At 45.4% G+C, this 27,749-nt stretch overlaps 1 protein-coding gene and 1 pseudogene across 1 annotated transcript; both read left to right on the top strand.

The window, feature by feature from the left end:
* The first annotated feature begins 79 nt into the window (after positions 1–79).
* On the top strand, positions 80–27,129 carry Terf2 (telomeric repeat binding factor 2). The gene is made up of 10 exons (XM_041650821.1): positions 80–458; positions 553–648; positions 1,720–1,850; positions 10,834–10,920; positions 12,950–13,096; positions 15,666–15,772; positions 18,278–18,670; positions 22,508–22,593; positions 23,888–23,928; positions 25,973–27,129. Exons 1-10 carry the CDS (start codon positions 80–82, stop codon positions 26,129–26,131), a joined length of 1,626 nt encoding a protein of 541 aa, XP_041506755.1. The 3' UTR covers positions 26,132–27,129.
* On the top strand, positions 8,908–9,085 carry LOC121447691 (annotated as a pseudogene).
* Positions 27,130–27,749: the final 620 nt, after the last annotated feature.

The following is a 27,749-nucleotide window of genomic DNA, read 5'->3' as shown; positions in this document are numbered from 1 at the left end:
CCGAAGAGGAGGGGGTACACCTTCCTCGGTCCTTTCCCTCCCAGAAGCCCGCGGGCGGCTTGGAACCCCCGTCGGTATCATGGCCGCGGGAGCCGGGACAGCGGGCTCTGCTTCCGGCCCGGGCGTTGTGCGTGACCCGATGGCGTCACAGCCAAGGAAACGGCCCAGTCGGGAGGGCGGGGAGGGCGCACGGCGATCAGGCACGATGGCGGGAGGAGGCGGGAGCAGCGACAGCGGCGGGCGGGCGGCGGGCCGGCGGGCATCGCGCAGTGGCGGGCGGGCTCGACGGGGGCGGCACGAGCCGGGGCTGGGAGGCGCGACGGAGCGGGGCGCGGGGGAAACGCGGCTGGAGGAGGCGGTCAACCGCTGGGTGCTCAAGTTCTACTTCCACGAGGCGCTGCGGGCCTTTCGGAGTAGCCGGTACGGGGACTTCAGGCAGATCCGGGACATCATGCAGGGTGAGGGCCGGCCCGGCGCGCGGGAAGGAGGAGGGTCTGTGGGGCACACTTTGGGGTCCGGGGCTCGCGGAGCCAACCATGTCTTCTTTCCCAGCGTTGCTTGTCAGGCCCTTGGGGAAGGAGCATACGGTGTCCCGGTTGCTGCGAGTTATGCAGTGCCTGTCGCGCATTGAAGAAGGGGAAAATTTAGGTATGGCTATTTTTGTGTTCTTTTCTGGGCTCACTTACGTAGGGTTTTGTTATTTTCAAACTTAACATCCGAGACTGAAAGATTCCGGGTTAAAGTGCACTAGTGTTTCCACCGCAGAGGTCTTTTTCATTCAACGGTGGTTGAATTGTCTAGTTCTAGTTTCTCCAGTTAAGGTTCCTTGGCTGATTTTTATGTGTTTTTTTATTTTCTCCCACCTGTTATTGCACGCCCATTTTTGTTGCTAAAATTAAGTTACATCCTTAAGGACACATCTTTACCCCCTTCCTTCCCATGGTAGAGTGTGAACCCCCCCCCCCCCCCCACACACACACCAGTTGAACTTGGCAGGTGCTTAACAAACTGTCTTCAGTGTTGGTCACTTGTATCAGAGAAATGTGTTATTCTGGATTTTAGAGGTAAATGTTTATGTTATAATTGAGCTGTGTTGAAAAGTATTAAGATAACGTTGGTTTGAAGCTGGGTGTGGTAGCGCAGGAACTAGCAGATCTCCGAGTTCAGGAGTTCCAGGACAACCAGGGCTACACAGAGAAAAACCCTGTCTCGAAAAACAAACAAGAATAGAATAGGTTGATTTGAATTTGGACCATATCACAAGCACATAAGCAAAATAAATGCAAATCGTTTATTTATTTTTCTCAAAACGGGGTTTTCATTGTTGCCCTGGGCTGTCCTGGAACTTGCTCTGTAGACCAGGCTGGTCTCGAACTCACAGAGATCCACCTGCCTCTGCCTTCTGAGTGCTGGGATTAAAGGCGTGCGCCACCACTACCACCTGACATAATTGCAAGTCTTCCTGGGTTTGCATGGTCCTTTTATATTATTATTATTAATTTAAAACCGGCTCTCTACATAGCCCTGTCAATTGCACTGTATATACCAGATTGGCCTCTGCCTCCTGAATACTAGAATTAAATGTCTAGTTTGCATGATCTTTTATATAAACAAAGGTCTTGCATGTCTTCATGCTTCCATAGGTAACTATATACTTTTTGAACGTGTTTGCTGCTCCTTAGGGAGGCACTTAAAGTGAAAACTATTGTTTTGTCCTAGACTGCTCCTTTGATATGGAGGCTGAGCTCACACCCCTGGAATCAGCTATCAATGTCCTGGAGATGATTAAAACAGAATTTACACTGACAGAAGCAGTGGTCGAATCCAGTAGAAAACTGGTCAAAAAGGCTGTAAGACACTGTTTTTAATGTGTTTTTTTTCATCTAACAAAAATTGGGGGGTTTTGAGGCTGCATTCTAGCAACTTTTCTGTGTTGGCAGAGGGAAGGCAGGGTGGGGGGTAACGTGTCATCTCTCTGCATGTCCTCTTCCTCACCTAGGCTTGGGAAGTACTCTGCTCTGCTTTGGTCTTCTGTGGCTTTGGCAGGAGGGACCATTGTACTGGGAATGGGATTGACGTTGAAGACTTCTGTTTTGGAAGTTATTGGAGCATTGAGAAGAGGCTCCAAGCATTTTTGGTCCTGAGTTTGGGCACCATTGTCTAGAACAAGCCGGAAATGGCTAGGGCCTCAGGAAATGTGACTGCTGAAAGAGGGACTAAAGAATATTCCCTGCGATCAGACTAGAATCAAAGTCAGAGAAGAACAGCGCAGACGGTATTCTAGAACATCAAAACCGGCGACTGTCTAGGGATTTGAGGCTGTCACTTTGTTGGGTTCAGATGGCTTCAGGCAGCACTCTTAAAGCATGACGGTAGGTTTTCTCCAGTAGCCAAGGCTGTGGCCACGGAAGCAGATGCATGGGTGGGGATGGAAGAACGGCAGCTCCATATTGCCTTGGTAAAGGAAAGTTAAGGGTAACAGAGGAAAAGAGAACTCCTGAAAAGGATGAGGTCTTAGAGGTGGAGGAGGGAGAAAGCCGTGTTTTACAAGGAAGACATTGACCGTGTACAGGGTACTCAAATATCCTGTTTGTAAAAAAGTCTAGTGTGTGTTGGGTACACATATCTGCTCAGTTAAGGACCTGGAGCAGGAACTGCTGGGTAGTTTTGCAAAGAATGCTTGAATAATTATTATTCAGTTCAAGGAAGAATAAGCCCATTATAGATTTTTTTTTAAAGGAAATTAGAGAAGCAATCTTTTTTTTTTTTAAGATTTATTTATTATTTACACAGTGTTCAGCCTCCATGTATGCCTAAAGGCCAGAAGAGGGCACCAGATCTCATTACAGATGGTTGTGAGCCACCATGTGTTTGCTGGGAATTGAACTCAGGACCTCCAGAAGAGCAGTCAGTGCTTTTAACCTCTGAGCCATCTCTCCAGCCCCCCCATTATAGATTTTTACTATAGATAAGTCAGGTTTGTGTTGGGAGTAAAATGCCAGGAAAATCCGTAGCAATGGAGGAGAAACCCAAGGGTACATTGAGAATGGCTCAGGTTCTTCTGAATGGAAGAAATGTTACTAGTTCAGAGTTATCCGTTCAGTCCCTTTAGAAACAAGGACTGTAAGTTTGTCATCTGGTCTATCTTGCCGGGGAGTCTTTGAAGGCATGCATACATTATAATTTATTACTTAGGCATGGGTCTCTTCCTTTGTTTTTGTTTATTTGGAGGCTTTTGTTTTGAGATAGGGTCTTAACTATATATAGAGTGGCCTCAGTCTCCATCTTCTTGCCTCAGCCTCCTGAATGCTAGGAATACAGGCTTTATTTACCACCACAACCAGCTAAGTCATAAAGTTTATGTTTTAAAAATTTGTTTGTAACATCTGTCAGTGAGATCTAAACTCCCTGGGGCTGGAGAGATGGTTCAGTGGTTTCAGTGATTAAGAACATTGGCTGCTCCTTCAAAGAACCCAAGTTCAGTTCCCACTGCTGGCATAGCAGCTGGTAACTATAGCTCCAGTCCCAGGCCCTCTGGAGCATCAGGCATCCTGTAGTGCTCAGAGAGTGTGCAGACCACACACCACCCATATACATAGAATGGAATAACAATGACAGCCTTAGCTGTCCTAGAACTAGGTCCGTGACCAAGCTGGTCTCGAACTCAGATCTGCCTGCCTCTGCTTCTTGAGTGTTGCGATTAAAGGCATACACCACCACCACTAGGTAAATTTTTTTTTCTTTTTTTAAATCTAATCTCAGCCAGGCGGTGGTGGCACATGCCTTTAATCCCAGCACTGGGGAGACGGAAGCAGGTGGATCTCTATGAGTTCAAGGCCAACCTGGGCTACAAGAGCTAGTTCCAGAACAGGCTCCAAAGCTACAGAGAAACCGTGTCTGGGCGGGGGGAATCTAAACTCCTTTAAAGTAGTCAGCCATTTTCTTCTGTCGACTTCCATGTGCTTTTTGGCCTACCAGGCTATGTCTTACACTTATTATATGGTTTACAGGGGATGAGGGGGAGGCAGTCTCACTGTGTAGCTCAGGCTGGCCTGGAACTTATTATCCTCTTACCCTCTTGCCTTTGCCTCCTGGGTCCTGAGATTACAAGCATACACCACCATGCCTGGCTGCCCTCTGGTGGTTTTTTTTTGTGTTGTTGTTGTTGTTGTTTTCATTAAACTCTTGTTATACCTTTTGAAGTTTGTACTGTGTGCACACCTTCAGAAGCTACAATTATTGAACATGTGCTAGGCAAGCCCTCTATACTACAGAACTGCATTTCCTGGCCTTACTGTGTTTGTTACTTTGATATAACAAATTACTCTAAGACTTAGCAGCTTAAAACAGTGACTAGTAGCCTTGAGTTTCCAAAGGTCTGGAAGCTAGTGGCATACTGAGTGGTTCCAGCCCAGGATGACCTGAATAAGGTTATAGTCATCAGCTGGAGTTGCTGGTGGTGTGTCTTAGTGGTAGTCTGTGTGTCTGTCTAGCCTGTGAGAGGCCCTGGATTCAATCCTTGACACTGCAAAAATAAATAAACACAATTGCAGTCATTTCAAGACTCAGCTACTGCTGGAATTGGTGATACTTACTTGAAATTCCTGTACTCAGGAGGCTAAGGTGGAAGGATCTTGACTTGCAAGCAAGCCTCAGCTACTAAGATCCTGTCTCGGGTCTGAGAAATCTGCTCAGGACTCGCACTCTAAACCAGCTGTGGGATAGTGTGTGCTTGGGCCTGTTCAGGAGGTCAGGATCACCGAGGGCTGCTTTAGAGCCTTGGTCACAGCTACTTTATCTCCTGGTTACTAACCGACACTTTCTGGTTTTCTCATTTAGTGTCCTAGAATCTTTTAATGATCATCTTATAAAATACTATGGGCTGCCTAGATTCCTTTAAGCTTTGGAAAATGTTCTAATAACTTACTATTTTTTTGTTTTTGAGACAGGATCTCACTGTGTAGCCTTGGCTGACCTAAAACTTGCTATGTAAACCAGGCTGGTCTGGAACTGAGGAGGCCTCCTGCCTCTGCCTTCCAAGCACTGAAATTAAAGACACTCAAAATCATACTGGGCACAAAAATTTAAAGCGTATTAAAATAGGGTCTGGCAGTTAAGTATTTGATATGTGAGTGTGAAGATTGGAATCGAGTCCCCCAGTGTCAATGCTGGAAGGGCAGGTGGCACTGTCACCCAGCCTCAGAAGGGGAAGATGGATCTCGAGGACAAACTGGCTGGGGAGACTAAGAGGGTCTGAGAGCTCTGGGTTTGATTGTGTGACCCTGCCACAGTAAGATGGAAGAAGGATTGGTGGTAATTCAAAGTGAAAAAGTTTAATCAAGTAAATTAAGTTAGAGCTTCAGTTCATGTTCAGATATTTCTGGAGGTCTCCGAAAGTCTTTCAGAAGACCCGGGAGGCTGGAACTCCTTTTGTAACAACACCCAGACGCTATTTTGAATGTTTGAGTGTGGTGGCATTTGTAGTGAGGGCCGCAGTATGACGAGTGAAGTGCTAGTGCTTTGGTGAATTACACAAGTAACTGTTTTATTAATTAGTGTGTCTATGTGTGTGCGTGTGCATGATTTGTAGGGTGATCTGAGCATAACTTCATGAAGAAATTCTCTCATTCCACCTTTACATGGGGTTATGAATTGAACTAAGGTCTTCAGGCTTATACAGCAAACTTTTTTACCCACTGAACCAGCCACTTTGATTGCCAAGATCAATGGATTTTTAATGTGACTAAGAAGAGTTTGAGCCAGGCATGGTAGTGTGTGTATTTAATCCCAGCACTAAGGTGACAGAAGCAAGTGATCTTCTCTACATGGTGAGACCATGGTTGGGGAGGTGGGGAGAGGTAGATTTGCTTGTTGGGCACAAGCGTACTGACTTCTCTTCCAGGGTCTCCTAGTTCTATTCCTAGTATCCACATGGTGCCTGACAGCATGCTGTAAGTCCTGTCCCAGGGGAATCTGATGCCCCCTTCTGGCCTCCTCGGACATTGCACACACCTGGTGCACAGACATCCATGCAGGCAAAACACCCATACACACAAAAATAGATTTTTTGAGGGCTATTTTCCTTTCTTTCTTTCTTTCTTTCTTTTTTTTTGTTTTTGTTTTTGTTTTCGAAACAGGGTTTCTCTGTAGCTTTGGAGCCTGTCCTGGAACTAGCTTTTGTACACCAGGCTGGCCTCAAACTCCCAGAGATCTGCCTGCCTCTGCCTCACTAGTGCTGGGGTTAGAGGCATGCACCGCCACCACCTGGCTCTTTGAGGGTTATTATTTTTTTAACTAACTTTATTTTTATTTATTTTTAAAGAGTTATTTATTATGTATACAGTGTTTTCCCTACATATATGCTGCAGACCAGAAGAGGGCACCAGATCTCATTACAGATGGTTGTGAGCCACCATGTGGTTGCTGGGAATTGAACTCAGGACCTCTGGAAGAGCAGTCAGTGCTCTTAATCTCTGAGCCATCTCTCCAGCCCTTTGAGGGTTATTTTTAAGACCAGGTTTCACTCTGTAGCCCTGACTATCCTAGAACTTATTTTGTAGACCAGGCTGGCCTCAACTAAAAGATCTGCCTGCTTCTGTTTCCCAAGTGCTGGGATTAAAGGTGTGTGCTAATAAAAAAAGTTTGTTGGGTTTTTGTTTTGTTTTGTTTTTTTAATGAGAGTTTGCTTGTTAATGTTTGATGTGAGAGCAGGACTAATGAGGGCCTGTAGAAAATCCAGACTGTTGAGGAGTCTGAAACGGCTCAGCAGGTAAGAGCACGTCCTGCCAAGCCTGAGACCCAGCCTCCCAGGGTAGCAGGAGAGAAACAACTAGCACCTTTGTGTCAGTGGGATAGCTCCGCCATTGCCAGGCCCTCGATTCAGTTCCCAGGACTACCACCCAAGAAAGAGTTTGAAGTCAAAGAAGAACAGCAGTTTCTGAGGAGCCTGGTAAACACGTGTCCCTTCACCCCGGGCAGAGGTGGTGCACACCTGTAGTCCCAGCACTCAGGAGGCCAGGCAGCCTACAGGCTGAGTTCCACAACAGCCAGGGCTACACAGTTGAAACCTTGTGTTGGAAAAAAACAAACAAACTCATTTTTTCCATTGGGTATGAAGCCACACAGACTTCTAATTCCAGCAATCAGAAGGTGGAGGCAGGAGGATTGACATGAGTTCAGGGCCAGGCTAGTCCTACAAAGTGAGTGTCAGACATAGACTCTTTCTGGGGGGAGGGGGGTTAAAGGTAGGAAAGAGAAAATCCTATTATTGGTTTATATTGAGCCACAGTGGTCTTCCCTTCCCCCGTTTTTTTGGGGGGTTTTTTTGTTTCTTATTTTTTTCTTTTTTTACTATTTGTTTATTTTTGGTTTTTCGGCACAGGGTTTCTCTGTGTAGCCCTGGCTACTCTAGAACTGCTTTGTAGACCAGGCTGACCTCCAGCTCACAGAGAGCCACCTGCCTCTGCCTCCTGAGTGCTGGAATTAAAGGTGTGTGCCACCATGCCTGGCAGTTTCTTTTTATGACTGAAAAGGGTTAATTACAGGGCCAACAAGATGGCTGAGCGAGCGAGGGTGCTTGTTGCCAAACCTGAGTTCATCCTCAGAGCCCACATAGTGGAAGGAGACAATGTATTCCTGCACATTGTCCTTGAACTTCCACATGTGAGCTAAGGGATGCATGAACACCTGCATTCTAAAATAAATGTGATTTTAGAAGTTATTTATTGCTTTCTAAATTGATTTGTTGATTGTAAATGTTATGTTCAGGAATGCTGATGTGTTAGACACATTCATAGACCTTTAATTCTTTGTTTTGCTTGCTTTTTCTTTTGACATAGTGTCTGTAGCTGGAATTCTTGGTAATCCTCCTTCCTCAGCCTCCTGAGTGCTGGAATTATAACTGTGAGCCACCATGCTCCACTAGACACTTAATTTTTTTAAAGGCAGTCTACCTGTATAGCTGTCTCTGGCTTAAATTTTACTTTGTAGACAGTCGGTTTTGTTTTTTAAATAATTTGCTTATTTTTATTTTATGTTGGTATTTTGCCTACATGTATGTCTATGTGAGGATTTCAGATCTTGGAGTTCCAGACAATTGTTAGCTACCATATGGGTGTTGGGAATTGAACCCAGGTCCTCTGGGAGAGCAGTCAGTTTTCTTAACTGCTAGCTCTGAAATGTATTTTATTTTTATGTGTTTGAGTGTTTTGCTTGCTTTTGTGTCTGTGGACCATGTTCATGCCTGGTGCCCACCAAGGTCAGAAGAACATTGAATCCCCTGGACCTGGAGTTATAGCTGTGAGCTGCAATGTAGATGCTGGGAATTGAACCTAGATCTTCTACAAGAACAAGTGTTCTTAACCACTGAGCCAGCTTCTAGCCCTGTGATTCGGTAAAGTTTTAAACAATAAAACTATATTATCTTCTTTTTATTTTCTTTTGAGATAAAACAAGGCTCTTTGTTGAGCTTGATTCGTAGCTAATAAGTAGCTGAAAGATGACCCTTGAACTACTGATCCTCCTGCCTCCACCTCCCAATTGGCTAATGCATGTTTTTGATGTTTTACTATGTGGGGACTGGAAAGATGACTCAGTGGTTAGGAACACTTACAGCTCCTGCAGAGGATCTGGGTTTGGTTCCCCGCACCAGTGCTCACACAAATTCACCAATGTCCACATGCATGTAACTAAAAATTACTTTTTTCAATTTACAAGGGACTGGGACTAAAGCTCATTTTTGTAGTTGGTATAAGCCCTAGGTTCAGTGTCCAGTGCCACCAAAGCAGACAACCCTGCCTGTTCTGAGGAGCCAGTTAGATGACCTTACCAAGCTTATAAATAGCTCCAGAAATTCTGCTTTACTTTAGAACATGGATATGATACATTTATACAGTTAAGTACTACAGGATCACCTCAGCCTTTTGGCTAAGATCAGGTCACTGTTCTCAACAGTATCTGATACATTCTCCTTTATCCAAGAACATTATGTAAGTGGATTTTTGGAGCTGAAAGATAGCGTAGGAGCTTCCTCTATTCCCTCCATGCATCAGCCTGGTATTGTACCTCCAGGAACTATGGACTCCTGTGGGGATATTAAAAGATGTTAGAGAGGATTCGGATAACTGAAACAGTTCCCACTGCTGACGGAATGCTACGTGGTCCACCTACTCTACCTTAACAGTTTGCTGCTTACCCCATGAAACAGGATTTGCTCTGTGGAGCCTACTCTTGTGTATTTACCTCAGAGTTGAAGAGATGTTCACATAAAAACCTGTGTTTTTGCATCTCTGTTCATAATGACCAAAAACTGAGCTATCCAAATGTTGTTCCATACATAAATGGATAACTATGCTATATCCTAAACTATACAGCAGTGCTCAGCGGCAAGAAACTGAACTGCTGACAGCCAGCAGCTCGGGTGGACTTGAGGGCACTGTGCTGAGTAAAGGAAACGTCCTTAATACAACTGGTGCTGGAGCTCAGTCTGCTGGTGAAGGCCTGTAATCCCAGCTCTTGGGAGGCTGAGGCAGGAGGATTGAGTTTTATGTGATAATACCCAGTCTGAAAAGAGCAAGTTGTGCCCTTTACTCCTGTAATATTGCAAAGATAGAGTAGCAAAAAGAACAGTTTTAAAAAGGGGGTATGGGAGTATTGCTTTTATGTTTTGTGGTTATAGAAGTCTGGGCTTGTTAATATTTGTTGCTTTATGCCCCAAACAGTTTTGCTGTGTGCAAGTTAAGTGCAGTTAAACCTAATAGAACTGATATGGCTTTATAAAAACTAAAAGCTGTGTTGTTTTAAGAAAGTTAGTATAATATTATTTATTCTGAAAATGGTGTGTAAGTAAACATGGTCATTTGAAAAGACGGTGCTGCGGGAGCTCCTTCAGCCTTTAAGATACTGGCCTACTTTGGGCACGGTCTCATGCATTATAAATGCACACAAAAGCATATGTGGGCCTCTTGGTTGCTGGATTCAGTTCCAGTTCCCAGCACACGCAAAGCGTGAATTGCTACTCTTTCTGTGAGTTTATACCCAGATAAATAAACCTTTGTTAAACTCCATTCCAGGCTATTGTTGAGCTCTTTTGTACACCAACAGATGGTTAATTTTGCATCTTCCAAGAATTTATAGACATACCTGCTTGTTCAAAAGATTTGACACCAGTTTCATCTGCCCTGGGTTGCTGTATTCCTTAGCATGTTAAGAGTCCCTTTCTTTCACTGTGTGTATGTTCTCTCGGGGTTTCTTTACAGAAACCTATTCCTCTGTGGCTGATAAGAACATCTGGTCCTACCTGACTCTTGATCGTTTTCAAATCTGCCATTTTGGGTGAGCTGTCAGTCTTGGGAATTCTCTGTACACTCTAGCTAGAGTAACTAGCTGGCATTTATGATGTAAGAGGCTTAGTCCCATTCCACAGAATTGGCCTCAGCCCTTTTCTAACTAGAACCAGCTGAATGCTGTGGTCAGCACAGCGTTTGTCTATTTTCCCATATTATATCCTCTCTCACCAAGATTTGAATCAATTGTTCTATGCTCCTGAAATTCTGAGCCTCTGGAATGGAAGGCCTCCTGACTTTCCTTAGCTAGTCCAGCTCAGTTTGGTTAAGTGTCTGTAACCCAAGAAATCCAGTTTTGCTCTCTTGGTCATTAAAAACAGGAAAAACTACACTTGTGGTTGCTCTTAGTGCTTGAGCGGTGATGTTGGCTTTTAAGTACAGGAATTTGATGCGATGTGAAGGTTAGCTTTTCGATAGAGTGTGTTTTGATATTTGATATTTTAATGACATCTGTCATTACAAAACTTTTAAGTTTTTCTCCCTTTTATAGGCTGTCATTATTTGTATCAAAAACAAAGAATTTGAAAAGGCTTCAAAAATTTTGAAAAAATACATGTCCAAGGACCCTACAACTCAGGTAAATTTGATATATTTTTATTTCTGTGACTTAATCCATCTCACTGCCTTTTGTGGAGCAGTAAGAAAAGGGTTCTTTGTAAGACTGTCACTTATCCCAGGTGCGGAAGGACACACCATTAACTCCAGCACTTGGGAGGCAGATGCGGGCCAATCTTTGCAAGGCCAGCCTAGTCTATATAGTGCATCCAGGCTAGCTAGAACTAGAGTAGACTTTGTATCCAAAAAAAAAAAAAAGAAAAAATCACCTAAGTGTTTGCCTTTAAATACCCAACATCTTTTCTGTGGTCACAATTTCTGAGGCCTTAGGCAAGAGGATTGCAAGTTGGTTCCTGCCTTGGGCTATGTAGAGGTGTAAGGCACACCTAAGACACAGTGAGACTGCCTTATAAACGTCCCACGTCTTTTTATTTCTAAAGTAACAGACTCTGGCTTCAGTGTCTGAGAAGGGCTTTTCAGACCACTTGTTTTTCCTGTTCTGTCAGTTTTGTGATAGAACATTTAAGTAATCAGTACCAGATACTTAACAATAAGTATGGCACTTGTAGCTCTGTCTGTATGAACGTTAGCCCTGTGAACTTTGGAGGCTACTTTGGAAAAGACTTAGTAACTCCATTTCCTGTTAAAAGTGTGGAAGACATTTTGAACTACAGCCTCAGCTGAGTTCTCTATCCCCAGCCTGTATTATTTTATAAACTTGGTTTTAGGCTGGGGATATTCTTAATGGTAGGGCACTTACCTAACATGCAGAGTTTGAGCCCTGGCACCAAACATGCTCACAACCACTTTATCTTTTCTGTTGTTGTTTTGAAGCAGAGACTCTGTAGCTGTGGCAGTTGTTGAACTAACTATGTAGACCTGACTGGCCTCAAACTAACAGATCTTTGCCTGCCTCTGTCTCCCACGTGATAGGAATAAAGGTCTAGCATGTACCACTATGCACCACCATGCCTAGCAAAAGCCCCTTTATCTTTGAAGAGCTAATGTGTAATAGTACAAAATTCAAAAACAATATTTTAAGGGCCTGTTAAATCAGTAAAAGTGTTTGGCAACCTGAGTTCCATCCCTAAGACCCAGCACCTGCAAGTTGTCCTATGACCGTCATCCTTGTGCTGTTACACAAAGACACATGTGCACAGGCAGTCACACACACACAAGTGAAAATGAAGTGGGGATAATAAGAGTTAAGTGACAGTCCCCTTGTCTTTGCCCTCACCTACTCTCAGAGGCAGCCTTCTTACCGTTTCAGAGATACTACTGTCTACGGGCAAGTCTTATCTGTGTACACATGAGCACATTTTCCTCCTCTGTCTGTCGATGGGACCTGGCAGGCTCTTCACACTGACACACTATTCTGAACACTTACCCCCTTTTTTTCCTCTTAATGTAGCAAGGGATTTTTTTTTTTAAAAAAAAAGATTTTATTTACTTATTATGTATACAACATTCTGTCTCTATGTATGCCTGCATGCGAGAAGAGGGCGCCAGATCTCACTACAGATGGTTGTGAGCCACCATGTGGCGGCTGGGAATTGAACTCAGGACCTCCAGAAGAGCAGGCAGTGCTCCCAACCACTGAGCCATCTCTCCAGCCCCGCAAGGGATTTTCTTTTGCTTTTTTCTCCCTTTTTTTAAAGATTTGTTTAGAGTGTGTGTGTGTGTGTGTATGAGAGAGTGTGTGTGCTCTATTTGCATAGATAACTTGATGTCAGAAGAGGGCATTAGAACCCACCATGTGGGTGCTGGGAATTGAACTCAGGACCTTTGGAAGACAAGGCAATGCTCTTAACCGCTGAGCCATCTCTCCAGCCCATGATTTTTTATTAACATACAATGGAGCTTCTTTGTCCCTCTTTGTGACTAGCCACATAGTAACTCATTCACTGTTGCTGAACCATGATTTCATCAGCCGATCCTTTGAGTTGTCTGACAGTACTGCAGATGTGTTGGTGATATTCTGTCTCAGCTCAGCCCTGATGTTGTCCTGTTCTCTTCCTTTCTCCTGTTGCAAACGTCAATCTTTCGTGTAGAAGCTAAGAACTGATCTCCTGAACATTATCCGAGAAAAAAACTTGGCCCACCCTGTTATCCAGAACTTTTCCTATGAGACCTTCCAGCAGAAGATGTTGCGTTTCCTGGAGAGCCACCTGGATGACACAGAGCCCTACCTCCTCACGGTGTGCCTTGGCCTCTCTTCTCTTCCCATAACCATGTTTTGGTGTGAAAAGAATGGTGTGACATTGACTGGTTTATATGCACTACCTTTTTTTTTTAAGATTTATTTATTATGTATACAGTATTGTTAGTATCCTGCATCTATGCCTGCAGGCCAGAAGAGGGCACCAAATCCCTTTATAGATGGTAGTGAGCCACCATGTGGTTGCTGGGAATTGAACTCAGGACCTTTGGAAGAGCAAGCAGTGCTCTTAACCACTGAGCCATCTCTCCAGCCCCCTGCACTACCTTTCTTAAGTGCCTGTGAAATCCCGAAGATGAGCTCCTGGCTGTGGCAGACAACATACCTGGTTTCTCTCTCCTTGCATCTTAGACTCTTACATGTGACTAATCTTGTAGCTGAAGTAGAGCATTCTCTTATAGTCCTGGTTTCCACAGGCAGTGGAATCTGAGCTGAAAGGTAGACGTGGAGTGATGGGAGTTGGTAGATGGGGGTGTGAGGTTAAGGGAGGAGAGACTAGAAGTATGATACCATCCAAAGGAACCATAGAGACCAGAAGGTGTCAGATCCCCTGGGACTGCTGGAGTTACTGATTGTTATTGAGCCACCATGTGGGTGCTGAGAATCAAACTGGGTCCTCTACAAGAGTATCCAGTGCTCTTGACTGCTGAGCTGTTCTCTAGCCTACCCCCGCCCCTTTTGAGATAGGGTCTCACTGTGGTAGCCTGGGAAAGTGTAGACCAGGCTGGCATCACACTGTCGAACTATCTCTGCCTCCTAGTGCTAGGATTAAAGGTATGGGCCACAGTGCTCCTCTGGCCTTATGCAATAATCCTTTAGTTGGACTTGAGATTGCGTGGTGAGGCCCAATCACCAGTCTGTACAGTAAGGCAGAAAGAGCATGAGTTTTGAGGCTAGCCTAGACTACACAGCCAGTCCCTATCCAAAGAACCTAATGGATGGAGATGTAGTTTAATACTAAAACACTTGATCTAGTATGTTTGGTCCCCACCCCAGCACCACCAAAAAAGAGAGAGTAAAGTTAGGGAACTAGGTTTAGGTTTGTTTTTTTGTGTTTTATTTTGTTTTGTTTTTAAGATTTATGTATGTATTTATTATGCATGCAGTGTTCTGTCTGCATGTATGCCTGCAGGCCAGAAAAGGGCACCAAATCTCATTACAGATGGTTGTGAGCCACCACATGGTTGCTGGGAATTAAACTCAAGAACTTTGGAAGATCAGTCAGTGTTCTTAACCACTGAATCATCTCTCCAGCCCCCAGGATTTTGATAATATTAAAAATAGCCTGTGATTGGCTGGGGGTGATGGCGCTCACCTTTAATCCCAGCTTGGAAGACTGAGGCAGTCAGAGTTCAAGGCCAACCTTATCTACAAGAGCTAGTTCCAGGACAGGCCCCAAAGCTTTTGAGAAACCCTGTCTCAAAAAAACAAACAAACACAACAATAGTCTGTCTGTCACGATGCAGGTTCTGAAGCCTCTATTAGGGTAGTGCAGTGAGGGATCCTATAAGCCATTGGACAGGTCTCGGTCACTTGTAAAGGTGGTGGTATTTGGAGTAGCTAGCCAGGAAGCATCCGGATGCAGGAACTTTGGTCTAGGTGTGTTTCATTCCTTTTCATTTTGGGTAACTGAAAAATATTCTGCTGCTGCTTACATGAGGATAGATGGACCTGAAATGAATGGAACAGTCTACATGTAAGAGTAGGAGGGGCCAGATGAGTAGAGTTAGGGCAAGAATGACCTGCCTAGGGTTTCCTGTGTAATATTAAGGATTTTCAAATAGTTGTCAGTAAGACAAAACATTGGTGGGGATATAGTTAAACATTACATACACAAACTAAAAATCATTCCTATCTGTCAGTTATCCTAAGGTTTGAAAAAACCATTTGAACCAGGCATGGTGGCACACTTGGAAAACAAAGAGAAAAATCACAGTAAGTCCAAGGCAAACCTGGTCCGTCTGTCAAGTTTATAGCATCCAGAACATCCAGAACTGTATACTGAGACCCTGCCTTAAGGGGAGGTGGGGACTGAAAAAATGGCTCAGTGGTTAAGAGCACGTGACTGCTCTTGCAAAGGACCCAAGTTAGGTCCCAAGTACCTACAAGGTAACAAGGTGGCTCACAACCACCTGCAACTCCAGTTCTAGGCAGTGTGATGATAACCTCTTCTGACCTCCATGGGTGTGTGGTACATGAGAAAATAAAAAATATTTTTTAAGAAATAGGAGAAGAAATTTAACTTTTATACCTGACTCCTGAAGAGACTTGGATTAGATAGGACTGAGGTTGGAAGGTTCAGTCAATGCAAGAGAGTAAGAGAGTTCTCTTTCATGTAGCTTGCCATCTATGGTGGGTCTGTTGTTGTTTTATGGTAAGGAAGAGAAAGTTGAAGGTTTTCCACGTCATGCTGTGCTCATCTGTGTCCTCTAACCACTGCCTGGGTTGGATTTGTAAATGGGTTGCTTTGTGTTGTGTATGTTCTTGGTGAAAGACTAGACACTAAGAACTTCTCTGGCTTCCTCTTAATGACACCCTTCCTTTCCCAGATGGCCAAAAAGGCTTTGAAATCCGAATCTGCTGCTTCAAGTGCTGCGAAGGAAGAAAAGCAGCCAGTCCCAGAGGCAGTGGACAAGCCACTAAGAGAGCCTTCAAGGTGAGGGTGTCCTTTCGTGATTGTGGGGAAAGCATTTAGCAAGGTCAGTTTCTCTTAGCAGACTTGATAACATCACCAGGTTATTGGCGTACCATTGTGAGTGGTGACATACCATTGTGAGTGGTGACATACCATTGTGAGTGGTGACATACCATTGTGAGGACGTGGCCTGGGAAAATGAAACTAGCCCTCTGGGGTCTCCTAGAGAAGATCCTGATTGGCACTTCCCCCAAAGGTTCTGTTTTTACTTCTCTATCTCACCTATAACTTGTGGATCTGTCTCTCTCTCTCTCTCTCTCTCTCTCTCTCTCTCTCTCTCTCTCTCACACACACACACACACAAATGTGCACACTCCTTTCATTTTATGGAGACAGAGCCTCACTTTGTAGCCCATTTTGTGCAGGAACTCCGTCCTCTTCTGCTTCCCATGTGCTAGGACTGCAGCGTGAGCCACTGAGCCCAACTGGATAGTGAAGCTGGGCATGGTGGCACATAGCTCTTTCTGTTTGTTTGCTTGTTTGTTTTTGGTTTTTGGAAACAAGGCTTCTCTATGTCATCCTGTCTGTCTTGGAACTCATTCTGTAGACCAAGCTGGCCTTGAACTCAGAGATTGCCTGCCTCTGGTAGTTCATAGGTTTAATACCAGCATTTGGGAGACAGAAGCAAGAGGCTCTATGTTAGAGACTAGCCTAGGCTATATAGTGAGACCCTGTCTCAAGTGGGGGCGGGAAGGCCTGGTTGGAGAGATGGCTCAGCAGTTAAGAGTACTGGCCACTCTTCTAGAGGTCCTGAGTTCAATTCTTGGCAACCACATGGTGGCTCACAACCACCTGTAATGAGATCTGGTGCCCTCTTCTGGCCTGCAGGTATACATGCAGGCAGAAACCTATATACTTAGTAAACAAATCAATCTTAAAATAATAAAGAAAAGAAAAAAGACAGTTGGAATCTTAAGTCTGGTGACATAGCATGAAAGTCAAAAGTGTAGATTCCTGTGGGGACCTATGTATTGGTACATTTTTATTAACCATACGAGAAAAAGTTTATTTAGTGCTCTGAACTAAAGGTTTGAGGGCCATATGTGGTGATGTGGTAATAACCTTCTTGCTGGCATGCCATTTGATTGGGGGGGGGGGGTTGTGCACACGTCCGCTTCTGCCTCCCCGACCTCGAGCACATTGGTAGTTTACTCTTGGGGCTCTACCATGGTGGCCTTTTCTAATCCTAGTTACTTGCTGGGGCCCCTTCTTCAAACCAGGAGTTAAATGTCAACACGTGACTCACTGAAACAATATCTGAATCATAGTACCCTGGTTTGAAATACAGAGGCCAGATGGGTCCTAAAATAGATGGTCCCAAACAGGACACTCGAAAGGTGAGGCCAGGTTTTCTGGTTTTGGCAGTTACTACTTTCTGAGAATATCTAACCATTCCAAAGCTTGAGTTCAGATTTTGTGTGCAGATGTCCTTTTGTGTGTGTGGTTAGATTGCTCAAGTTTTACAGATTTTTTTTTTTTTTTTTTTTTTTTTTTTTTTTTTGGTTTTTCGAGACAGGGTTTCTCTGTAGCTTTGGAGCCTGTCCTGGAACTAGCTCTTGTAGACCAGGCTGGCCTCGAACTCCCAGAGATCCGCCTGCCTCTGCCTCCCGAGTGCTGGGATTAAAGGCATGCGCCACCACCGCCCGGCTCTACAGATTTATTTTTTAATTTTGTACATGAGTGTGTATGAAGAATATGGGTGCCTGTGGAATCCAGGAGAGGACTTTGGAGTTCCTGGAGCTGGGGTTATACATAGCTGATCCTGAGCCACCTGACGTATGTGTTGGTGACTGAATTGGGTCCTCTGCGACTTTTGAACGTTGGTTTTAAAACAGCCTTGTATTTGTTAGACAGTTCGCTATACTTGTCAGGGAGGTTAGCCTTTAGGCTACCGGTTTGCCTTTTCTGACAGATTTTACCCTAAACTCATTAGCTGTTCCAGAGGATCAATAAAGTCTCTGTACTCGTCAGTCTCACTGCTTCCGGATCACACGGCACAGCACTTCCTCAGAAGTCTCAGCCACTGTTTGCAATGTGGGTCTAGACCATTAGTTGCTCCCCAGATGAGAGCCAGATGGGGATGGCTGTGAGAGTGGAGATTTCAGTGAGACTGTAGCGGTGTCAGTTGGTTGCCCAGGTTCATGTGAGGTTGGCAGGCACTGCTCAGAGCTCTTACATAATGGAAAACATTGTTTTGATCATACAGGCTGTAAAAGGGTTGATTACAGACAGACTGGAGAGAATTGCATTGGCCTTGATCTCTGTAAGGTTCTCTTGTTTGGAATTTAAAATTGATACAACTTAGATGTATGTTCATTAAGTGAAGGCTTTTATGAACAACAGCTGTTCAGAGAAAGCAGGCCCACCCCACCCATTTTTGTTTTGTTTTGATGGAGAGTCTTAGGTCCTGCTTCTTGTATGTGTTTCCACCCTGGGGAGACTGATCTCCTGTGTGCTTTCTTACAGACAGCCTCGGGACCCTCCGACCACCATCGGGATCGGGACTCTTAGAGCAGCTTTCAAAGCTCTGTCCACTGCACAAGACTCAGAAGCAGCTTTTGCAAAACTGGACCAGAAAGACCTGGTACATCCTAATCTGCCATCCCCGTCATCACCAACCCACAAAAACAAGAGACCCAGGAAAGATGAAAATGAAAACTCAGCTCTCACTGAGGGTGAGGGAGGCTCAGAACTGCAGCCCAAGAACAATCGCATGACAATAAGCAGATTGGTTTTGGAGGAGGACAGCCAGAATTCTGAGCCCAGCCCAGGCCTCCACTCCTCCCCGGAGCCCATGTCGGCATCACCATCCAAGTCCAGAGCTCTCAACCAACCCCATACAGGGGAGAAGAATCCCAAGTATGAAGACCTTCTTTGTAGCAGTTTTGGGGCTGGTTGGCGGTCCTGGTTGGGCCTGGTTTTGCTTCCATGAATGAAGTTACTTCAGCTAAGTTGCTCTCCACCAAGGCTTGCTCAGAATGCTAGAATGAGACTGGAGCAGGGAGTGACTATGTAGCAGTCCTTGAGTTCCCAAGCCCCACTGTAGGCTACACAGCACTGCCCTAGGGCGTGAGTAGGGAGGGAGGGTTTCTGAGCCTTCTGCCTGTCAATCTAAGTGCTTCAGTGACTATTAGTCTATTTGTGAAATTTGTCTGAGTTGGGCCTCATCATACTTGATATTTATGAAAGAATGAATACTTAGTTTTGTACCTTTCTATGGGCGTATGAGACTCAGCAAATTCAGTAAAGATTTCCTAATCTCATGTTCTGCCTGTTGCTATGGAGCAGTGGTTAGGATATGTTTATTCTATTTTATTCCCACCGTGACTGCCAGCCCAGGTTTTGAGTTTGGCTCCTTTCTGCCCTGCGTGGATCCACCCTGCAGCACTGCTCTGCTCTCTCTCTGGAACATACTGTTTGTTTCTCCTGTGCCTTCACTTCCTCTCATTCCCATGGTGGACTGTCATTCTCCATCATTGCCTGTCAGATTTCCATGTGTTACCTAACTGACTCTCCAGTGCTATCTCTGTGAGAGGATGTTAGCCCTGTTGTGTAGTTGAGGAAGGCTCAGAAAAGTTAGTACTCACCTGACGTCACACAGCTGAAAAGAGCAAACCTGGGCTTTCGGGGTCTTAATCTATGTGGTGCTAGCACCACAGCTGGGCCCATACATCAGTTGCCTCTCTTGACACTCTTAGCTCCCGTGAGCTCACCTCCGCTGTCCCTGTGTAAGTCGCCCACCTCGCTGCTCTCCAAGGCCATTGCAATCTCTTGCACTGCTGGGTGCTGTGACTGTTTGGAGAGCCCTGCTCTGACCTGCAATGTGAAGGCCGTGGCCTGTGATAACGTGGTTTCCTCCGGACAGAATCGCACTGTATGCGCCACTCTTGCATGCAGAAACGAGTCGCAGGCAGACATAGTTAATGCAGCTCTACACTCCTCGTCCTCCATTCATTTCTCACAGAAACCCTATGAACTGTAGACACTGCCCCCATGAGCAGCTGAAGAAACAAGACCATTGCAGATGCAGTAGGATTGGAAATGGGAGTATGTATGACCGTTGCAGACGTGCCCCGTGCTGTAATATGTCCAGGGTCTAAAGTTTGATGGGAACTGCGCAGCAAGAATTGGTAAAATCACCTGCTGCCTGTTTCTGTTAATAAAATACAATGGAGCATAGCCACTTCCAGCAGGCTGTGAAGCCAGTAGAGGCGACAGAGATGGCAAACCTAGCGAGCCCAGCACCAGGAAGTGTATGGGATGCCCTGTGAGCTGGGGGAGAGTTCATGAGCCTGCTTACGCAAGTGTTGGGTGGACTGCATCCTGTAGAAGAACAGATGTTGAGCTGGCGTTGGAGGAGTAGGAAGGTCGTGAATGCCATGTGGGAAGGGGTTCTAGACAGTCCTGCAGCTCGTGTGGGCATGGGAACCAGATGTTAGTGACTGAGACTACAGCACCGAGCAGCAGCAGTGACAGGCCAGCCGGCCAGGTCCTAAGTAAATAGACAGACAGGCAGGCAGCTAGCTCCTCAAACTGCAGGGGGCACATTTAAAGGTTTTGTTTTGGGTTTTTGTTGTTGTTGTTGTTTTTTAAGTTTATGTTCCCAGGCCTGTGGGGCACCACTGAGGGTTGGGAAGAAGCTGGAGACAACTGCAAGTAAGCAGGGAGAGTTTGAGGAAGACAGGACCAGAAGGATCCAGCATGAGAAGGCAGAGTTAGGGGAAACTGCCTGAAAAGCAAGGCTGTGTGCTTAGGTTTTTCTGTCCCCACAGCACCTTGAACACAGTCAGCATTTGCTAGGAGTTTATTAATCAAGTTAAAGGGATTCTTAGAAGGTCTCTGTACAGGATGACACCCCCTAGGTGTATGTAGGCTGCGTATACATTAAGGGTTAAGGTTTCCTTTGGAGAGAGAAAGGGGACAGAGAGCTTCCAGGATGAACCCCAGCAGTGCAGGCTGTTTGACAAGTCCTTACTAGACCAGTGCTTATGAAGCTGTGACTTAGTAAGTGAGGAATAGGAGGATCTACAAGTGGCCTGGCTTGCCCAGGTCACAGCACTGACAGCTAGGAAGACTGTTGTCAGCCCCTTCCACAGTCAGCAAGACACTACACATGCTTAGGCCTCTGCAATCCCTCCTGGAAAGGGCAGTGTGAGAGTTACTAGCAAATGATAGCCCATAGGAACCAAAGTCCAAACTCACTGTCAGGACTGGGAAAATTAGGAAAAACCAGTAGCCTAGTTGTTAGCTGTCTATATAAACAGCAGTCCACGGTAGAACTGAAGGCTGGCTTGTGGTGCCACTCTGTTTCAAGTAAACTATTCTCAAGATCTAGTCCCAGTTAACAGCATACGTTGTCCCAATTTCTTAACTACAGAAAGGATTTTGGCGGAACCTTGGCTGGTTTGGATGGCCACAACCTGGCAGGTGGGAGCAGAGGCTTTCTGTGTTGCGATCAGTACTTAGAGGTGTCATTGAGAACAGCAGTGTTAGCCTGAGGATGCCGCCTAGTGTGTAGAATGCTTGCCTAGCGTGTGGAAGGCCTTGACTTGGTCCTCAGCACTACATACAGCCTGGTGGCTCGTGCCTGTGGTAGCACGTGTATGGAACTAGAAGGGTCAGAAGACCAAGGTCCCCTTCAGTGATAGAGCACATTCAAGGCCAGTCTGGGCAGTCCTGTCACAAAGGAAAAAAGAAAAGAAAAAGACCCTTAAGTTCCTAAGCAGGGAAGGTACTCCTAGGCAGAAGTAAGGAGCAGGGAGCCTGGGTTGCTGTAGGGCAGTTGTTCTCAACCTTGAGGGTCAAATGACCCTTTCACAGAGGTCACATATCAGATACTTACATTTACAGTTCATAACTAGCAAGCTTACAGTTGTAAAGTAGCAATGAAGTGGTTTATGGTCTGGAGCCTGCACAACAGGAACTGTATTAAAAGGTAGAGCGTTAGGAAGGTTGAGGACCACTGCCGCAGGTGTAATGGTGTGGCGGAGCCAAGGTAGGAAATGGCCTGGACTCATAGACATTGAGGAGAAGTGTGCTGACTTTGTTGTTGTTTAGGTAGCCTAGCGTGTGTATTTCAGGCGGCTTTGAACTTGATTTTCACTAGTCTCCCAAATACTGTTATTACAGGGATGTGCCACAGTGCCCAGTCAGTATGCTTCTGTAATGTCGGCTTTTGGAGGAGAAAAGCCTAGTGTAATACTGATACAAGGTATATTGAGTTTAACTCAGGAACAGGGAGGGTACCCAAGTCAGTGTAAATGCACTAGAGCTGGCCCTAAAGGAGAGGCAAGACTGCACTTCTAAGTCAGAAAAATGCTGAGACCTTTAAAGGATCCCGAATGACTGGGTATGTTGATACATACCTGTAATCCCAACACTCAGCAGGGAGAGGCAGGAGCCAGCATGTGTTCACAGTATAGTCCTATCGAAAAACAAAGAATAAATAAGCAAATGAAATTAAACCTCTTTTGAAGGAGATGGCAGCATGGTGCTGTACTTTACCCAGAGCCCAGTTTGAGGCATGGCTCTGCAGCCTGGGAGGTGGTCACATGTAGAGATTCCTGGCTGGCCGAGGGAAGGTGACAGTGAACTGGAGCACTGTGTGATGACCCCTGAGAGAATTGAAAGCGAGCCGTGTTCAGAGCTCGTGATGAAGGGAGTGTCTCATGGCTTCTCCTCATTGCTCTCCCCTAGAGTATCCAAAGACAAGTGGAACAGTCCTAACGGGCTTGAAGAAAAGGAAATTTGGGTGGAAGAGGACCAGCTGTTTGACGTTCAGGGTAAGCCCCAGATTGCCCTTGCCCTCTTGGCATGTTTGCTGAAGTGTGATGCATGTTACTGTCGCGTTCATGTTGCGGGTCCCTCTGTCCCAGTGAGACAGCGGCATCGTCAGAAATCAGAGTGCATTTGGTTTTCCTGCAACAGGCTCTTGCTGTGTCGCCCAAGCTGCTCTTAAATTCAGGATCTTCCTGCCTGTGCCTGCCAGGTTGGGATCACAGGCATGTAACTGCATTTGGCTCCCCGTGTTTCCTTTTTTCCTCCTTGGTAGGGTGCTGGGGTGAGAAAGGTCTCGTGTAGTGCAGTCTGTCTGTGGACCTCCTGTGGAGCAGTTGATGAACTTCAGAGCGCTGGATTACAGCCATCCGCTATCTCACCCGTTTCTTTCTCTTTATTTTGGAGACAGGACCTCACTATGTAGTCTAGACTGGCCTGAAATTCTATATAGACCAGGCTGACCTCAAACTCACAGATCCGTGCACCTGCCTTTGTCTCCTGTATTAAAAAATTTTAGCCAAGCACTGGTGGCACACACCTTTAATCCCAGCACTTGGGAGGCAGAGGCAGGTGGCTCTCTGTGAGTTTGAGGCCAGACTGGTCTACAGAATGAGTTCCAAGACAGGCTCCAAAGCTAAGGAGAAGCCATGTCTCGAAAAACCAAAGAAAAAAAGACCGAAATGTTTACTTCTATTTTACTTCCTTATTTGTGTATGGATGGGGAGGTAGCATGTATGCATGTAGAAGTCAAGACAGTCTGCAGGGTCTGTTCTCTCCTACCCTGTGAGGTCTAGATAACAGAGTCAGGTCATCAGACTTGGCAGCATGTGCCTTTAGGGAGCCATCTCCCTAGCTCTGTATTTCTTAAAATGAAAGGCTCTCTTTGGTGTGTATGCTGAGCATACATGTATAGGATAGGAAATGTTACTTTCTGTAAGCACATCTAAAGCTCTTAGCATTGGTGTTAGAATCTTCCCACCACATATTTTGCATTCTAATAGAGATAGAGAAATGCACCAGGCGGTGGTGGCTACGTCCTTAATCCTGGCACTACTGCAAATAAAAAACAGGAAATTATTCTTTAATGATGCTCTTTTAATTCTCAACATTAGTGAAATTTATTTTGTTCTGCTTTTGCCATTCTGGGGATCAAGCTCCGTCTTATTCAAGCTAGGCAGTCTCTCTACTGCTGACCTGTCTTCCCAGCCTTCAGTGCTTGTGAAATTTTAATCAAGTTTTCCATTTGGTGATGTTTTATGTTTTCTTCTAAACTAAATATACTCTCATGTTTTCCAACAGCACCAAATGAAGAAAAGTCAGTCAGTTTAACAAGAAAGCAGGTAATTAAGAACTTGTCCAAACTTTGTGTGTGTGGATGTTTTGCCTACATGTAAGAGTTTATTGTTAATCATACGTGTGTGGGCTTGTGCATGTGACTGCAGTGCCTGTGGAATCTAGAGGGTGTCAGATCCCTCGGAGCTGGAGTTAACAGATGCTCACGAGCCACCTGATAATGGTGCTGAAAACCAAAGTTGGTTATATCTGTGTACCGTGGGGTGTGCGTGTTTGTGTGTGTGCAGGGGGTGTCTGCAGAGGCCAGAGAGGGCATTGGATCACCGGGAACTGGAGTTATAGGTGGTTGTGAGCTACAATGTGGGTGCTGGAAATGGAACCAGGTCTCTGGAAGGACATCTAGGGGCTGGAAAGATGACTTCAGAGGTTAAGAGCACTGGCTGCTCTTCCAGAGGTCCTGAGTTCAATTCCCAGCAACCACATCAGGTGGCTCACAGCCATCTATGAGACCTGGTCCCCTCTTCTGGCAGGCAGGCATACATGCAGACAGAACACTGTATACATAATAAATAAATAAATAAATAAATGATATGGGAGTGTCATATATTAATCTGTTGATTTCATTGGTTAAGCAATAAAGAAACTGCTTGACTGGCCCTGATAGGTTAAAGCATAGTTGGGAGGAGTAAACAGAAAAGAATGCTGGCAGGAAGAGGAAGTGAGCTCAAACTCCACAGCTCTCCTCTCGGGGGCAGACGCCTCAGAGAGACGCCATGCTCCCAGCTCTTGGGCAGACACACGCGATGAAGCTCCGACCCAGGATAGAATTTTCCCGGTAAGCGCACCTAGCTGTGCTACATAGAATATTAGAAATGGGCTAGTCCAGGTGCGAGAGTTAGCCTAGAAGAGGCTAGATAGAAATGGGCCAAGCAGTGTTTAAATGAATATAGTTTGTGTGTTGTTATTTCGGGCATAAGCTAGCAGGCGGTTGGGGTGTTGGGGACGCAGCCCCGCCGCTGCTCTTATTACTACAAATAAATATTTAAAAAAATACCCGCCGGGCAATGGTGGCGCACGCCTTTAATCCCAGCACTCGGGAGGCAGAGGCAGGCGGATCTCTGTGAGTTTGAGACCAGCCTGGTCTACAGAGCTAGTTCCACGACAGGCTCCAAAGCCACAGAGAAACCAAAAAAATAAATAAATAAAATACTCCTAAGACAGTTCAAACTAAGTTCAAACAGTGTTTAGCAAACACTGTACCCCTGAGCTGCATCACAGATGCTTTCTTTTTTTTTAAGATTTTATTATGTATACAGTGTTCTGCCTGCAGAACCAGAAGAGGCCAGAAGAAGGCATCAGATCTCATTACAGATGGTTATGAGCCACCATGTGGTTGCTGGGAATTGAACTCAGGACCTCTGGTAGAGCGACCAATGCCCTTGACCACTGAGCCATCTCTCCAGCCCTTTTACTTCTTAGTTTTAAGTTCCAGTGTTTCAGGGGTTTTTTTTTGTTTGTTTGTTCGTTTGGTTTTTTTTTTTTAGCGTTTTGGGGGTTTTTTTGTTTGTTTTTTCAGTGTGTTTTTTTGCCTTCATATATGTCTGTGTTCCATGTGTGTCCAGTGGCCCAGGAAGCCAGAAGAGAAATCTGATTCCCTGAAATTGGAGTTTACAGATGGTTGTGATCTGCCATACAAGTGCAGGAGCCCAAACCAGGGTCCTCTGTGAGAGCAGCAAGTGGTCATGACCACTGAGCCTCTCTGCCGCTCACAGCAGTGATTATCAATAAAGGGTGGCGTGTCAGCATTAGAACACGGATGGTTTCTAGCTGTTTAGACCACGTGTTTGTTTGTTTTTGTTTTTAGACAGTGTCTGTCTCTGTAGCTCTGGCTGTCCTTGCAACAGAAATCCTCCTGCCCCTGCCTCCCAAATGCTGCAATTAAAGGAGTGTGCCACCATCACCTGGATTATACAAGGATTATACACCTGTGTTGTACTCGCTGTTGGGTTCATGCTTAGATTACTCATCAGTGCATTGGAAAAGAGGTAAGTGGCAGCAGGTTTTGACAGGTCTGGTGGTTTTCTTCTGCAGAAGTGGACCGTGGAAGAGAGCGAGTGGGTGAAGGATGGAGTGCAGAAGTACGGGGAAGGAAACTGGGCCGCCATTTCTAAAAACTACCCCTTTATCAACCGAACAGCTGTGATGATTAAAGACCGCTGGAGGACCATGAAGAAACTTGGCATGAACTGAAAAAGGCTCTCGTTTCCACAGGATGCACAAGAGCGTGGTTCTGAACCATAGTCGCTGATGCTCTGATGTCTCTTTCAGAAGCTGGACTGAGAGGAGACGTGCAGGCAGCCTTTCTGTCCAGGCAGGCCTCACATATACTCCATCACTGTTGTCAGAGATCATGGAGCTGAGAAGCAAAGCCAGGTCTGCCCATGTCTGCAGCAGAGGCCGCAGGCACACAGCTTAGACAGTGCCAGAACCTCATTAGTGTTTCCCTTTAGTGGTTTGCTTCAACTTGAATCCCCAGTCATCCATAGAACCTTCTCCTAAGAAATGATGGAATCCATTGTGCGTACTTACGATCCCTGATCTGTTAAATCCAGCAATGTGAGCATTATCTGGAATGAACTTCATCCTCGTTGATTTCTGACCTCCTGACTCAAGAAGAAAGGCACTTTGTGCTGAGCCCCGATGAGAGATGTTCAGTTCTTGTGGAATCTGAGTCCTTGTAAAGAACCATTTAGCCACTTCGTCAGCCGTGGACCTGACTGCCTGGGCACTCGCTGTTACCGTGTGCTGGGCTACATGGCAGGTCTGTCCTGCGCTTTTCTCATGTGGTTGAACAGTGTGGTTTTTGGTAAAATGGTGATTGTAGATAAGCTTAGCTCCCCTCCCCATCCCATCCTCCCCCTTCTCAGAGCCCTTTATTATGCTGGACTTATAAAGCTTCAAATTCAATCCTGGTTGAACCAATGCCTAGCTCATCCTCCAAACGGTTGCTCCCACCCACATTTCCCTAGTCGTGCTATGTCTGTGTCTTGCAGCGGAATCCGACATGCCCTTCTCCCTTTGTACAGTGTTGTGCTTGCTGTCTCTCAGACACCCTTGAAAACTGTCTTTTTAGCAAAACAAAAAACAAAAAAAAAATTCAGTAAAGTGTTTTCTGTAATCTTTTTTTAAATATGAGAATGAACTGTTCCTACTTGTAGCATTCTTCATTAAAGTCCTGCTTCTCTCAAGTTTCCATAGCTGGTTAATTGCAGTGCAGCGTGTATTCACATGGGGGGCGGATGTTGGCAAGCTGCTGTATGGCCTTGTTGAGCTGCTGTGACGCCACTTTGCAGCCTTGGATGCCAGGTCACCATGCTGTGAACGTGTCTTCTCAATTTGTCCCTTTAGGGACTAAACCGTCCCTACTTCCTGTCTTCTGAGTGAATGCTAAGCAAGTTTAAAGGTGTATGGAAGCTTCCATTTCGTCTTTAGCTTAATTGAAGCGTGGAAAGTCTAGGTTTAGAACTTGTCGCTGTGTGTGCATTGATACTCCTGCCCTCTTACCAGCCAACACAAGAAGCCACAGTGAGACCCGGAGCTGCTCAGCACGGTGCCTTGTAGTTGTAGTTAGTTGTGGCCTCTCTCCACCTCTGATTTCTTGCCTTCAGATCCCATCCTTAGAAAGCTCTTTCCAGGGAATAGGGTAAGACTGATGGATTAAAGATGCAGAATATCCTGGCTAGCATTTGTCACGTGTCCACAGGACTTCACTGTTTCTACAGGGCTCCTAAAACAACTGCTTTGCTTTCTATAGAACTGTAAATTTTTCTATGAATACTGCTTGTAACATAAGTTATGTTAAGATTGT

Source organism: Microtus oregoni, unplaced genomic scaffold (assembly GCF_018167655.1).
Source record: "Microtus oregoni isolate MIOR12 unplaced genomic scaffold, Mior012 000004F_ref0000308, whole genome shotgun sequence".
Taxonomy (NCBI): domain Eukaryota; kingdom Metazoa; phylum Chordata; class Mammalia; order Rodentia; family Cricetidae; genus Microtus; species Microtus oregoni.
This window is presented reverse-complemented; position numbering and strand designations above follow the sequence as displayed.

Excerpts from the sequence above, each read along its gene's own strand:
- Terf2 (XM_041650821.1), top strand. The coding sequence starts at position 80 with ATGGCCGCGGGAGCCGGGACAGCGGGCTCTGCTTCCGGCCCGGGCGTT. Across the intron at positions 459-552 it reads GATCCGGGACATCATGCAGG|CGTTGCTTGTCAGGCCCTTG; the intron begins GTGAGGGCCGGC and ends CTTCTTTCCCAG. Across the intron at positions 22,594-23,887 it reads CCAGCTGTTTGACGTTCAGG|CACCAAATGAAGAAAAGTCA; the intron begins GTAAGCCCCAGA and ends GTTTTCCAACAG.